This window comes from Phodopus roborovskii, unplaced genomic scaffold (assembly GCF_943737965.1).
Source record: "Phodopus roborovskii unplaced genomic scaffold, PHOROB, whole genome shotgun sequence".
Classification (NCBI taxonomy): Eukaryota; Metazoa; Chordata; class Mammalia; order Rodentia; family Cricetidae; genus Phodopus; species Phodopus roborovskii.
In genome coordinates this window covers 17,408,009-17,424,107 of record NW_026126434.1, presented here as the reverse complement: position 1 = coordinate 17,424,107, position 16,099 = coordinate 17,408,009, and the positions used below count along the sequence as shown (strand labels likewise).

General features: G+C 42.6%; 1 protein-coding gene across 1 annotated transcript in view; it reads right to left on the bottom strand.

Annotated features, from left to right (window-relative positions):
• Fam13c (family with sequence similarity 13 member C) overlaps positions 1-16,099 on the bottom strand; it is a 98,335-nt gene that overhangs the window by 12,374 nt on the left and 69,862 nt on the right. The window contains exons 7-10 of the mRNA XM_051186883.1: positions 7,335-7,545; positions 5,927-6,065; positions 2,685-2,766; positions 865-1,067 (exon numbers count right to left, since the gene is read on the bottom strand). Of these exons, the coding sequence (XP_051042840.1) occupies positions 865-1,067; positions 2,685-2,766; positions 5,927-6,065; positions 7,335-7,545 (635 nt within the window). The remainder of the gene's footprint in view (positions 1-864; positions 1,068-2,684; positions 2,767-5,926; positions 6,066-7,334; positions 7,546-16,099) is intronic.

Sequence of the window (16,099 nt, the reverse complement as noted above, 5' to 3'; positions counted from 1 at the left end):
CAAGACTTCATTCAGAGTCAGATGTCATTCAGAGTCAGATGTCATTCATTTCTTCATCCAGATATTCACTCAGCAAACATACATTCTGTACCAGTTATATATAGACACTAAGATTCTTTGAACAGTAGATAGTCTTTCAGTACAAGAAATATGGGTTGGGCTGAAAATGATATAAGGTACTTAGAGAGATGACAAGGTGTCTGCCGCTCTTACGCAGAATGTAAAGGTCAACCACATGAGCCTCAGCTTTGATAAGGGAGGGACTCAAAGCTCCCCTGGCCTAAGTGAAATGGAAACACAGATAAGCAACGTCAGGAGAGATTATCAAGGTAAGTGCTGCTTTTCTTTGTAAAATGTAATAAATCTTTCTGGCTAAGCCCCAGGCTTATGTATCCTAATGCCTACCTGACAACTCTATCCAGCTGTCTCCGATTTCAAAACTAAGATGTCTAAATCTGAAATCTTTAATTCTATTGCACCCTAGAAATCCCAGCTCTGTTCTTAGGACATGAAACCCTTACTTTAACCCTCTCCCTTCTTTATCACACTTTAACATATGGGAAAGGACCTAGACTGGAGTTTTTCTTTACTAGTAATAGAATTCTACCCTAGACTTAAGTTTATTTACTTATTTGGTGGAGCATAGAATGCATCCTCCCATCTTTTCCAACTTCCACCAGCACACACCTGCTCTGGAAGCGGCACATCCTAGCAACATTTCTAGGTCACAGCCCTTAACCCACCAGGGACTCAACAGGCTGAAGGGCTGGAGGCAGTCTCCTAAAGATGTCACAGTGTGGTCAAGTGTTCTGACAGTTGGTCCAAAGCATGCCCTTGCCACCCCATGCTGACTTGGTGAGGTACCTTTACATCATCCTGGGAAGGAATCTGGTCTCTCCTCTCCATCATCACAGCATCTGAAGTCTCCTCTCCAAAGGAACTAGGCTCTGGACCCACAGCTTCCAACTTGCCATTTTCTCTGGGCACTGAAGGCTGTTCACAGGAGGGGTTTCTCCGAGGGCCTTTTGGGGTACTCCCTTGTTCTTCCGACAGCTTCAGCTTTAGTTCTAAGAGAAATGCCTTGAGTTACCATGAGCAGGAAGGACTCACTGGCCCAAATGAAAACAGAGCTTCTCAGGAATTCCCTTCCCAGCAATCAGCAACGCCATCACTGGCTTCCAGCTGGCAAAGTCAGCCTTAACCATGACCAGTATCACAAGCACTCGATGCAGACAGAGACCTAGAAGCTGGGCTTTCCTGGGGTGAAAGACCATGAGAGATGGGGACTCAGGTTTGGATTTTAGCAGAGTTCTGGAGGAAGGCCTGGCCTCCTGGTTTCCACTCTTGCCCAGTGGAGCCCTTGAAATTCTATGTGCAGTTTGTTGGTAAAAGCTGTGTATCTAGTAAGGCTTCTGGAAATACAGGTGCTAATAATGTATTACAAATGCAGAACTGAGGAAACAGAAGAGATGAGAGGGGCATTGGGAATTCCAGCCCCAACTTGACACATTTCACAGTCTTGTCTGATGCTTTTTACCCAAAGAGAGAGAGAGAGAGAGAGAGAGAGAGAGAGAGAGAGTGTGTGTGTGTGTGTGTGTGTGTGTGTGTGTTCTGCTATATGAGTGTGAATGACCACAGAGGGCAGAAGATGAGTTGAGAACTCCCAGGAGCTAGAGCTGGGTAGCACAGTGTGGGTACTGAGAACTAAACTTGGGTCCCCCGGAAGAGAAATAAGTATTCCCAAACCCTGAGACATCTTTCCAGCCCATAAATGTTAACTTTCAAAATCCAGAGTCCATCATTTTAACAGTGTGGCTTTATGCAACTCTAGACAATTAAAAATAATAATAAAAATCCCACCTGGGACCTCACAGAATTGCATTTCAGAATATGCCATGGGAAGGGAAAGCTGAATTTGAATAAAATCATTTATACTGATTCTTCAATTATATAATATAGCTCATTTTTTCTCACATAGTTGTATGATCTGGCTTCATGTTTTGTTTGTTGATGACTGACTTGGTGTCTATCTGTAGCCCATGCTTGCCTGCAACTTACTATGTAGGCCAGTAATAACAACCCTGCCTCAGCTTTCCAAATACTGAAATTATAGGCATAAGTCACCATGTCCAGTTGCATGATTTTATAAACATGCTACATCATTCCAGTTTAATACCATCAAGTTATTCCTTGCAATTTGGACCAACTCCTATATGTCTAAATACTGACTTACAGAACAAAGAGAAAGAAAATTACTTTTGTGAGTGCACAGTGGTAACAGCGCCATCCCAGAAAGGGGCAAAGGATGAAGAGGAGTGGGCAGGGAGGCAAGTCATCTGCCTGTCTCAATACCTCCAAGTCACAAAGCCTTTTCTTTGGGCTTAGCATGCTCACCCATGCAGTGGACATGTGGAATGGATGACTCCTTAGGCAATCTTTGTTTCTCATAATCTAGTCGTAACCAGGGAGGTTAGGACCCCACAGGTTGGCTGGAGGTCCCAGGTTCTCTTTTGTAGGTTTATTAAGAGAGCCTGAATGATGTGGGGAGCCAGGGGTGTCATCTCAAATGGAGCACCAGTCTAAGCAGGAAACCAAAGCTCAAGAAGGCCCAGGTGGAAGTGGCTTGCAATTGCCCTGCACATTATGCTGTTATGAGCAGTGGCTCTCGGAGAAGAGGCGCTCACCTTTGAGCTGTTTGCGTCCTTTAGCCAAATCATTCATCCATTTCAGAACCTCAGGATTCGAAGTCTTGTCCCCATGTGAAGGCTACAGGAGGGGAAAGTAGAAGTGGATGAGTGACAAGTGGGGAGTGGGGTGGAGGAGGCGGGGGAAGGGAGGGAGAGGGTGGGTGAGTGAGGGGGGAGGGAGGGAGAGAGAAAAGGAGGAACAGAAGAGAAAAAAAGAAAGAAAAAAATAAAACCCAACAATGTTAAGCAGCTGAACCACAGATAATTCAGAGACACACTGAGCTGGGAAAGGTGGCAGGGCATGGGGTTCCAGTGAACAAAAATTGTTCTCCACCTTCTCTCCTCCATGAACATTATTTTGAAGCATGCCAAGGCACCCAACATTTTCCCACATCCCAACCGTGCCAGTTCATCCCGCTGTCCACTCTCTATCACCTCCTAGCCATCCTCTCTACCAATGTCAATGAACACGGTGATAGTACAAAAATGAATGCTTCCCACTTTGCAGTGGACTGGAGTGGGCCCTGCTGGGAAACACTAACCAATTGGAAGGCTGGGAACCCACCAGTCATGTCCTCAAAGCTCAAGAAAGCAGACCCCATGATCTCTGAAACTTGATAATTGTCCCAAAGGCCAGCCTATCAAGGATAGCACTACTTTTGAGCACTATTAGAATTCAGGGTCCCACTGATCTAGCATTACAGTGAAACTTAATCATGCATATGACCTTGGGAAGATTCTTTAGCTCCTCTATACCCTATTGTCTCACATACTAAATACGTGAGGATTACAGTATCTCCCTCACAGATATCCTGCAATGGATCAATATCTATAAAGCACTGTAAACAGCTCCAGGTGCGTGCTGAGCAATACAGAAGTACTAGCTCAAATTACGAAAATTACTGTCACTAGCTTTGTCTTGCTAGCACCAGATGGTGATAGTGGTAATATTTTCACCGGGCCTTCAAAGGAATTCTGAATGTATCTAACACATGGGGGGGGGGCATGATTCTGCCAGTGAGATCACTCAACTTCTGAATTCCTTCTCAGAACATAAAAGTAGATTTTCCCAAGAAAAATCAGTAGATAAAGTTGGCCAAACACCCTTAACCTCATAATGAGTGTTCTTCAGCCAAAACTACCATGCTAACTTAAAAGCACACTAAAGATAGTTACCCCTACCTGAGACTACATGAGGAAATTGGCTGTGAAGCTCAGGGTGCCTCCTGCACAGTAACAGGCACAAGTGTCAGCAGCCAGCCCTTGAAGACCCATTTCAGCCACATGAGATGAGCAAGTCCAGTGACAAGCACAGGATGATGGAAAGTACATTCAATGTAAAAGGAGATAACAGTGCTTATGTGACACCATTAGATATGCATGAATGCTGTGTTCACTGTGAGAACACAGAGTGATTCAGTCAGTTATAGGGTGACACAGAAGCCCACATCTAAAAATCAAGATGGAAAGGAAGACTGAAGGAATACCACAAAGATTTTTCCTCTAAGAAGAGGACTAATGAGGGACTATGCCTTCCATAACAGAGCCCTGGACTGTCAGAACCATGGACAATGACATGGATTGTCCAAGCCTTTACTCTTGGGGGGAGGGGGGGTTCAGCTTAGTGTAGCCCTACCTAGAGTCTCCAGAAGGAAGCCCTGTACTAGAACCCTGGTATGTAGCCTAGTACTTTGGTCTTAGCTGTCTAGCTATATTGACAGCTTAAGTTTTATATTTGGTCTCTTGGAACACTCAAAGAATTTTCTATTCTACAAACTGAACAGGAAGTAGCATGTCCAGAGACACAGAGCTGCCTAGGGTCTGTGTAGGGTTGATATGCACAACACTATGACTCAGGAACTGACAGCTCACAAATGTGAACAGTCTCCAAAACAGAATCCCCATTCATCACTCTTCAGTGTCCACAGCAATGGCGAGACAGGCCTGACAAAAGTCCAGCACATCGATGGTGAAACAAGCTCCTCCCACAATACTGGCCATCAAAGTTAGACGCTAAGAATCCTATGACACCACCACCTGAGCCTGTTCTTAACTCACTGCTCCAAACCTCAAGGGACAGCACACAGCTAGTTGGAAGTCTTCAGTGGGCTTGGGTTTACTTATCTACAGGATAAAGGCTGAGCAAATACAGATATCCTTCTGCATGGACTAAGAGTAGCCCATGACTGCCGCATGAAGGGAAGAATCTGCAACATCCTCACTTAGACAGTCTTGAAAGTCAGTCTGATTGCACTTTCTATAAAACTAAACACCATTCCTTAAAAACCTCCTCTCAGTGAAGCCAAGGCCACACAGGACAGGAAAGGAATGGAGAATGTCACCCACTCGGTCACTTTCCCCCAGAATTTATCACATTCTCACAGAAACCTTCTGATTGCTTCTGTACTGAGAGCTTATTGGGCCTTTAAATATTTCAAGATGTCTGAGAGAATTTCCCCCCTGCTCTATTTTATCCTAATAACAAGCTGCTCTGGGCTGTCTGCCAGAGACCCACTATCTTTGGACAGTTCTCTGTGAATTTGAATTTTCTCTACTGCATGGTCACCAAGAAAATAAATATAAGCAGCATTGGTCAAGCTGACCCCTATCTGGGCTCTGTGGTTTCATATGAGAGAAAAGACAAAGCTTCGCTGGCAACTCTGCCAACCCAGAAGGACTGGTGTCTGCTGGGAAAAGTGGGTTCCATTTGTTCTCGTGAGTGGCCTGAACAGGTACCACCTGAGATGTGACCACTCATCCACCAGGATGTTCTTTCATGGCAGAAAAAAAAAAAAACAACAAAACAAACAAAAATAACTGTGTCTCCCATCATTACCCTCTACAGTTAAGAGTTTCTGCATGTTGGGCCCTTAAGTCCTTATCAAGACACAGGTCAAGTTCAACACTCAGAAGGTTTCTGAGTTTTTGATCTAGATAAGGATGATAAGGATGCTCAGAAAGACTGGGGAAATGAATAATCAAATAGTTTAAAGTTAAGGGTTGTAGTGACAAGGATGTATCTAACAGAGATCAGCTAGTTTTCAGCTTACAAGTGAAAACTAGACAGACTCACCATTAAACTTAGCTCATGATGAGGGGGCAGTATATATGGGTGACCAGTGGGGACAGAGCTGTCCTCCAGCAAAGAGGTGAAGTCAAAACCAAGGGATGGAGACCCAAGAAAATGTACACAATTGTCGGACACAATCTGTGCTTCCATTTAACCCTGGGATACTTACCCGGTATTTCTTTTCTTGTTCAAATTTTTCTTCAAACTTCCGAATCTTCCTCTTGAGGCTCTGGATGTGTTTAGTGAGCTGTGTGATGGTCTGGGACTCCTTGCCATCCCCACCACTGCACCGAGAAGAGCTCCGGGGCCTGTCATGGTTACAAAGAACATTTCCAGCAGGGGGCTTCAGTGACCACTGCCACCTAACCTTTGAACCCAGGAGATGAGAGAATTCCAAAGGGCAGCTCCTTATGTGACTACTCTACCAGGAGCCCCACTCATCCCTCAGACCTCTGACCACAGCATTGCATCATGGGCCAATATCCTTGGAGACTTTTCACGTACAAATTTCAAAGTATTAGTACAAGAAATACATTTCTCAAAGTGTTGTAAGGTCACCTTGGGTCTCAGACAGCCCTGCTGAGGCTCCTGCATCAACAGGTTATATAAGTCACACATAATGGTGTTTTCAAGCAAGATTTAAATGTGTGGTTAACTATCGTGACATAAGAAAAATATTTTTCAAATATGTCAAAAGTAATGGCTCTCCAGAAAACAGAAATTTCCAAGCAATCATAATGACTCATTAAGTCCCTCAGATCCCTCATAAATGATCCACCCTATAGTAACTCAGGCTGGGACCAACTCAAGAATAGTAGACATTTTGAAGAAAAACTAGGTACATCAAAAGAAAATTCTTTGGATAAGGGAACCTCCCTTTTAATTATACATCAAAAGTATTCCTGCAAGCTAAAGAAAAAAAAAAAAAAAAAACAACACATAGTTCCTAGAACTTGCTGCAATTTCAAATGCAAAGAACCATTACAGAGTGTGTAGATCCCACATCTGGCACACATGGAGATGCTGCTAAAATGACCCGTGTAGGGATCACATCTGACACACAGGAAGAAACTGATAAATGACCAATACAAGTTGGATACAGGTACCACATTTTAAATAACTGCTAAATGACCAATGTGTGTTGGGGGGACATCTGACATAGATAGCACTATATCTAGCTGCCCATTTAATTTGGAGAGGATAATGGTTATTTTGGATATCACTTTTCTAGACCCCAACAAAGAGCTGAAGGGAGAACTCTCTAATCTATACTCCCCCATTGTTGGACATGGAAAGCACACTGAGTTATAAGGACACTCTAGATGTTTGCAAGGGACACACTTCTCATTCTACCCAAGACAGCCAAACATGTTTTGACTCTCATGACCTGAGACCTCAGGTCACTACAGAGGTGGTATTCCCAACTGGAGAGGGAGAATCTTGCTTTATCACACAAATTCACATTTGTATTCCATGGGCACATCTGCCCTATTTCAGAGCCAAATTTCACTGTGTGTTAGGAATGCCTTTGGAAAAACTCCAGGAAATGAAAAAGGTCATCAAAGTGGCTTTCTTACATCACAAACTGCTGGCTGCTGGGTGGAGAGGGAGCTGACTCGGGGTCCAAGTTGAACCTCTGACTTTGGCTAAAGATGGAGCATCGTGGTGACAGCAATGGGTTATCGCCATCAGTGATGTGACTGAGTAGCCTGCTGGTGCCTGCAGACTGGAGATCTTCTGGTATACCATCGCCATCACTCTGCACATCTTTAGGAGTTGGCACAGGGTCTGGGAAAACAAGATGAGAGATCCAGACTTAGAAGTGACAGAGAGCCTTAGGCTGTCATGTTCCTAAATAATGATCATAATATCGATGATAGCTGCATGTTTCTGTCATGTATCCCTTCTGTAGCTGTAAAAAGCTTTCAAACTACTATCATGTTTGTTCTCCCAAAAGGTGGGTAGAAAATTTTACAAAGCCAGAAACAAAGGGGTTGGAAGGCTATTTCTGAATGGGTTATCCAAAGATCTCATTTCTTCTCATTTGCATGAGTCAGAAGGAGTTGAGTGAGTAAGATAGAATTTGGGTAAAAGGTATAGATTGTGAGGAAGAGGGGGATTAACAAAATGATTTGTCAGCAAAGGGATGGAGGGGAGGAGGTGTAGGAAGAAAGGAAGGAAACAGATGAAGATGGATGAGGGGTTAGTCTCTAAAATGAGGACTTACCAACAGACCTGATGCACAGAATGTGCCCAGTAGAAACCAGAGTTCCACACACAGCAGCACCATGCCTGGGCCAATGAGATGGATCAGTGGGGGAATATCAAGACTGAACTGGCTGGCTTCAATCACTGGGACCAACATGACTGAAGAAAACCAACTCCAAGTTGTTCTCTGACCCTCACACATGTGCCATGGCATCACACACACACACACACACACACACACACACACACACACACACACACACACACACACGAAATAAAATTTTAAAACAAGAAGAAGGGTAAAAGAAAAACCAGAGGTTACAAAGTAACTCCAAAAAGTAGAGAGAATTAGGAATGACTCTGATCTGCTTCCAAAATATTATGTAACACTCAATTTTATAAAACAAAAATGAAAACAAAGCCTGCTACAATATCTCACCATGAGGGATGCAGGCTGATGCTCTATGTGAACTTCTCCCCAAAGCCTAAATTAGCTCTGTAGTTCCCACCAGGGCTAGTCCAGATGTCAGCTTCCCTGGGTTAAGGGGGAGATGAGAGGTTGGCATGCCAACAAGATCACTAAGACACTGAGGCTGACCTCATGCTCAGAGATCCACCTCTCTCTGCTTCCAAAATGCTGGGATTAAAGGTGTATGACACTACACACAGAGCTTTTTTTTTTTTTTTTTTTTAATTAAACCATTTGAAGTGGGAATACACACACCTTTAATCCAGATATTTTGAAGTGGGAAAACATACTTCTAATCTGGGCCACACCTTCTGCTGGCAATTTATGTAAAGGACATGGGAGAAGGAAGCTCCTCTACTTGCTTGCTCTCATTCTCACTGGCAAATCCATTCCTTCAGTGGCCATAGAGCCTACTTCTTCAGGATTCTGGAGTTTATTAAAGACAAGCTGAGACATCCAGCCATGTAGACTGAAGAACTAACAGATTCTTGAACATCCCATTGGTAGATAGCCATTGTTGGATTAGATGGACCATAGTGTATAAACAATCCTAATAAGTCCCATTTGTTTGTTTGTGTGTGTGTGTGTGTGTGTGTATAGTATATATTATGTTTATCTGCACACATATATATATACGTGTGTGTAATTATACATATATGTATTTATATTATATAATTACATATATAAGTAGTGTTCCTCTAGAGAGCTAATGCTGCTGGTAATTTGGTACAGCCTTAGTTCTTGTCCAAACATAACCATTTGAATTGAAAACATGTTTAATTAAGTCAGTTGGCAAGTGTATTTGTGTGTACATTTGTGTAGACAGATTCATTGAGCTCCCTGCTCAAAAGAGGCTAAGGCAGACTCAAAGCCAGAGCTGCCATCTGGGAACAGAGCTGGCAGCCTCTTCCAACCCCACAGGGAGAAGTGTGTGGCCACCTTGAACTTGGTGGCTTCAAGGATCCTGAGGACATACTCTTTGTTTCTTCCAAAGTAATGGGGAGCTTGCCAGGGCCCATGGCATGATATGTTATGGTTTAGAGGAAGGGGCTGGGAACCAAGAATCTGATGAGTGTATGTATATACTGTGTGTGGAGTTTTGGCCAGCTTCATGACTCCCGTTTCCTTGTACCAAACATACAGAGCTGTGAAAAGACACACAGAGGAGATCTGCTCAACAAGCTGGCAATAGAGGACCCCACTTACAGACGGTGAAGGGGTGAACCCCATGCTAAATGCTCATGCAACAATAAAAGACTCTTGTTTGTCATTTCTAAAATCTCTGTAAAGATATAAAACTTTAGAAAAAGAACTCCTGAGTTAATGTAAAATTTGAGGCAGGGGTCCCTAAAAGGTGAAGCAGAAGTCATCTTAACCCACCAGAACAGTCCAGAAATGAAGTCCTGTGGGAATTCTAAGTGCTTATGAGAACACGCCACAAAACAGACAAGACTCTTGTGACTTCAGTTTCTTCAAAACATGAAATTGTTCTTGGAATGTGTTTCCATGCTCCTCCCAGGTGTAGCGGATATGAATTTACTTCAGATTACTCATTATTGCCTGCTGTTGCTATTCAATTTAACTATCCTTTATATGCTTCTATGGGAAAATGTGGTTTTGCCATGTGTGGCTTGTCTTTATGATTTTATACAGCTTCAACTCCTGAGAACTTATGTGACCTTTCTTAACCCTCAGAGTATAAATTGTCTGTGGCTCTGAATAAAGATGGTTATTGTAAAAGACTTGAGCCCACCTCATTTATGGGCTCCATCCTCCCTGGTCCCACTGCTTCTAGAGTCATGACATTAGTCTAAGTGCGACTAAACAAATTAGTGTGAATCCTAGGTCTTTCACTGGCTAACAGAAACAGACTACGGTGTGGTGTGTGTGTGTGTGCCGCATGTGCGTGTGTTCATCCACCTGTATATGTCCACATATGTACCATGTGAGAGTATAATTTTACAAAGTTGGTTCTCTTTCCATAATGTGAGTATGGGAAGCCAATCTCATGTAGCCAATCTTGGCCCCAAGTACCTTTATGCACTGACCCAAAATATGAAATTTTAAAACTCCTTTATCTATGGAATGAAAAGACTAATGATGTCTTCTACACAAAGCTAAGAAAGATTGACATTAAATAAAGCCCATCCTTATGAGCTATCCATGCAACCTATCTTTTATATGTGTCTAGATATGATTACAACTTAGTTTTTGATTTCCAGATTTAATTGGGAGAATTATGTTAAAGAAGTGGTTAATCTGCCGGGCATTGTGGAGCACGCCTTTAATCCCAGAACTAGGGAGGCAGAGGCAGGCACATCTCTGTGAGTTCAAGGCCAGCCTGGTCTACAGAACTAATTCCAGGACAGGCTCCAAAACAATACAGAGAAACCCTGTCTCAAAAAACAAAACAAACAAAGCATGGGGCAGGAGGGATGGCTCAGAGGTTAAGAACACTGTCTGCTCATCCAGAAGTTCTGAGTTTAATTCCCAGCAACCACATGGTGGCTCGCAACCACCTATAATGAGATCTGATGCCTTCTTCTGGCATGCAGGCATGTATGCAGATAAATCACTATATACATACTGAATAAATAAATCTTTTAAAAAAACAAACAAAAAAGTGGTTAATCTGATTGGCTACTGACACCTTTAAACCAATCAACATAAAAATAATTTCATCTTAAACTTTCCAGTGTAGAGCTAGGGGTGAGCTTGGGGGCCAGATACTTGCACAAGCATGCACAAGGCCCTGAGTTCAATGTTAAAACAAAACCAAAGTTTGTTCACACATCCTTGGTGAAACATTAGGATAAGGGCTATGAAACTGGTGTGTGGTCTCCTTGAGAACTTCTATTTTAATAACTTATAAAAATAAGGACAATAAATATTCTGAGAACCTCCTAGGAGCATCTATGGGGTACACTATGAGAGCTATCAATTTATGCCTCAATACCTTGGACCTCCTGTCAGGGCTTATTTTCAAAGAAGATGATGACTAAGTGTTTGTGTGACTCACTATGTTCTAACACTTGTTCTGAGTTCTTCACAACACTCAGCAAAGCTGGTTTTCAATTCAGTAGGGCAGGTGTAGCGCTAGGCTGACCCATCTGAGGGGGTGGGGTGGGGGCTCTGACCAGTTCCTCAAGTAGACCATGACACATTTCTGTTGGTGCAAGCTGAATTGCCTCTGCCAGCCCACTCATAGTAGCACAGTAGGGAACACAGAGCAGAGAAATAATTACCTCCAGTATATGGAGGCCAGGAGACTACTTCTGATCTGGCTGCAACCCCAGGCAGAAGCAGATGTTACATTGCAATGAGTCAGTCAGATTTAAAAATGTATCTTCCTAATGTGGATTTTTTTTAAGCAACTCAAACTTTAAATAAATCTCTGCAAGAGCCTGAGAAGCCAGATCAGACAGATCTGGCAGAACAGTCCATAAGCCAGTCAGGGTTTGACATTGTGGTGGGCTCATGGGTAACATTCGGATTTAGTCCAAGGGCCAAACACCACTGGTTTTGGAAGTGAAATGAGCCTAAAGCATGTCGATGAGGTTGGCGATTTTCAGGCCTAAGAGGTCTGGCCCTGGTGGTCTCAGAACAGGCAGCATGGGAGTACAGGAGTACAGTACTGTTACACACACAGAAGGCAGATTCTGGAATAAAGCCCAACTGTCACAGTTAGCTTCATCTGTCAACTCAACACCAACCTAGGGTCAACTGGAAACAGGGAACTTTAACTGATGTAATGTCCAGGTGAAAATGGCCTATGGCTACATCTGTGGGCATTTTCTTCATTGCTAATTGATGAGGGAGGACCCAGCCTACCATCCCAAGGCAGATTAAGACTGGGCTAAGGGAAACAGCTGTACATGATGCAAGGAAATCAAGACAGAGAACAGCATCCTCTTTCATGCTTCTGCTTCAACTTCTAGGCTCCTGCACAGGCTTCTCCTGATAATGGACTGTAAAAGCCTAAGGTGAAAGGAACATCCCCCCCACCAAGGTCAGCATTTTTATCACAGCACTAACAAACAAGGACACCAACCAAAAATACCTGGTGGATTTCGTTGGGTTGCATTGTAAACATGCAGTATTTGAGCTTCTGATGGAGCTAATAGGTCAGTAAGGAGGCAGGAAAGAGAACGGGGTAAGACTAGAGTCACCCCAATGTAATAATGGCTGCTGACGAAGCAGGTGGGCTTGCTTGATTAAGAGATCAATGAGGATAAAGGAAGGTGTCACCATGCCAAGGTGGCCATGAGCCCCAGAGCAGAGAAAGGGATTCTGTGTTGAGCTAGCAGTTTAAATAACTACCTGGCAATTTGAGACACAGGACTCCCATTCTTTTCCTTTCTAAAAAGTAGTTATAGAGATGATCAGAAACAAGGACATTGCCATCTAGACAGTTTGAAATGCTTTCTTTGGTAAACAGTGTCAAGGTAACACTACCACCTTTAAACACCATGAGGATAGTTATGAAAGCATGGGAGAGAAAATGAGAAGAACTCAGAGAGCCAGGCCATGCCATAGGCAGAGGGCAGCTGGATTTTACCGCAACAAATGTAGTGTCAACTTCAACAGTGGGGATTATTCAGCCATTTGCTCTATAGATTATTGCTGCTGTAGATGGGCTCTGCTTCAGGGAAGTAGTATAATGTCAATCATATTCAAGACTCTGGACCTGCAAAATGAACTGTGAATGTTGCTCCCACACCCTAAATTTGTTAGAAATCATGAGACAGTATCTGAAGACAAATGTAATCATCTCAAGGTAGAACAAATGCAAGTAAGTTCTGAATTGGGTAAGAATGCCCACCTGCTAAATATTGATAGTTAGTTGCCAAGTCAAAAAACCTGAATCCAGTCTCCAGGAACCACATAGAAAGACCTGAAAGGTTGACCTCCACAAGTTCATGAGGACATGCATATGTACACGTACACACACACACACACACACACACACACACACACACACACACTTTTAAAAGTTAAAAATAACAATAGCTAACATTTCTTGAATATTTGTTATGAATGATAGGTGGAATATTTCATGAATATTATTCTTTGTAATTTTACAACAAAACTAAGATTATTTTAAAGAAAAAGAAACAGTCATGATGGAAGACTAAACAGCCTGTGCAAGGTCAGCAACCTACCTCATGGAGATGTGCAAGGGGCTATTATTTCAGAACAAAGCTGAACAAGTATTATAACACATTTGGCGTTTCCAGAAGGCTAAGTCTAATTTTCATACCAAGGTAATTTAAAAATAAAACCAAATAACTCGGTAGTGTTCTGCAATGAACACAAGCTCTCTTGACATATGTATCAAAGGGCAAAGTTGAATAAATATCATTTTGACAGACATGTCAGTACCAATGCTTGCAAATAGCAGATCCTAGATTAATCTTATTTTACATTTCTAAAATGGCATCTAAGAGGAAGCGCATAATGTTAAGTGTGAGTTTGTAGGTGCTATATTTTTCTTTCTTTTTTTCTTTTTTTAAAGATATGTATGGCTGTCTTACCTGCTGGGTGCCACATATATGTCTGGTAGTATGGGATCCCTTAGAACTGGAGTTACGAGCAGTTGTGAGCCACCATGTGGGTGTGGGAATTGAACCAGGGTCCTGTAGAAGAGCAGTCAATGCTCTTAACTGCGGAGATCTCTCTCCAGCCAGAGCTGTAGATCATTTTTAATGAGTGAAACACCAGACAGCATCAAACACTGGGAGGCATCTCAATGGCAAGTCACTTGCAGTGTGGACCAGTAGGGGATGGAGTTAGAGGGAACTGACCCATTTGCTCTCAACATGTAATAAGAACTGCATTATTAGCTTGATGAACAGCAGACTTTGAGTACTTACAGAATACACATACACAACAGAGAAGCTGGGAAAGTGACTTACATCAGCAGGGATGGCTTGGGAAACAATCCTAAAGGCATCATCCTTTTGTTAAAATAAACAGTTTATGCCCATAGTTTAAAAGACACTAATTCATTTTTAAGTTACCATTGTAGATTTCCATGGTGTTATGATAATTGAGGATAGGGGTTCATGTTCATTTTGCCCTATCCCACACCCATAAATGATAACATTTGGTAAAATTAAACTACCTCTGCCCATATTTGTGAATAAAATTCTAATTTAATCCAGCAGGAATCAAGCAGCACACTTAAGAAAGCCACAAGTGCCTGCGGGCAGTTCTGATCAGAGAGGCTTAAATGGCTGTGGGGGCAGTGAGATGAAACAGACAAACTAACCAGCATAACTGAGTCTTGACGCTTCAGCCTAAGAATAGATTTAAATAGTTTCTAAACAAAGCAGGTACAGGAAGTACGCACGGGCTACCAACTTAAGTTCAAATGTGGAACATTGGAGATACGAGGACTTACTTGACCTGGGTGACAAAAGCCAGTGGAAAAGGACTGGAGATATCCTCATCCAGAGCTGTCTCTTTTGTTCCCAACCCCTGTCCACCACCACCTGTGGCTCCTTCAGTTAAGTCATCCTGACTCTCCAGTTATTTTCTCCTCTTTAATCTGGGACTCATGATGAAACCAGTCTTGCTTGGTTATTGGGAGGCTAAAGTAGAAAAATTCATTCAACCATTGGAAGCAAGCAAAGAGGCCATGAGTAGTTTTTGTTGGTGTCATTCATCCAGATGCTATATGGCACACTTCCAACCTAAGTGTTATGGACACTATGAGGCTGGCAGTTTTCTGTCAGGGAAGACAGAGAATGCATAGCAGGAATGCTGGCCTGCAGCCAGGAGTACACCCACCCACACACCCCAGTTATGACTAGCAAATCCATCTCCAGCACTGTCAAATGTGCCCAACAGAGGCAACACGAGATAGAGACCAGCTGAAAAATCAACTGAAGAAAAAAAATTAGTGATACTTTTCACAGCAATAGCCTTTTCTTGGTTTTTTATTTACTTTTTACTTTTTTTTTTTACACTCTGAGAGATCAAAGGCTTTAGAAAGGGCCCCAGGAGATAGGTCAGGGGTTAAGAGTACTCACTGTTCTTACAAAGGACCCAAGCTCAGTTCCCAACACCAACATGGCAGCTTATAAGCTATGTAACTCTAGTTCCAAAGGACCCAACACTCTCTTCTGGCCTCCATAGGCACTGCACACATGATGTACATACATACATACATACATGCAAGAAAAATAATCATATACATAAAACATAAGTGTGCATGTATATATATATATACACAATAATATATACATATATATAAAATATTAAAATGCCAGCCTTTAATCCCAGCACTTTGAATGCAGAGGCAGGTGGATCTCTGAATTCAAGATTAGCCTGACTTACTGAGCGAGGACCAGGACAGCCAGGGCTATTATTACACAGAAAAACCTTGTCTCAAACAAAATTACATACACACACACACACACACACAGAGAGAGAGAGAGAGAGAGAGAGAGAGAGAGAGAGAGAGAGTTCAAGAAAGCTTTTTCAAGCATATATACATGACCATATAACTAATAAAGCATCTAAGAGGTATTTGGGGATCACGTGAGCTCCTGAGGTTGGAATGATATAGTTCCTCTCTAACTCAAACTTCAGAGCCTATCTGAAGCTGGCCCTCAGAGAGATAAAGGAACAAGTCATATGAATGATGATGGCCACCTGTTG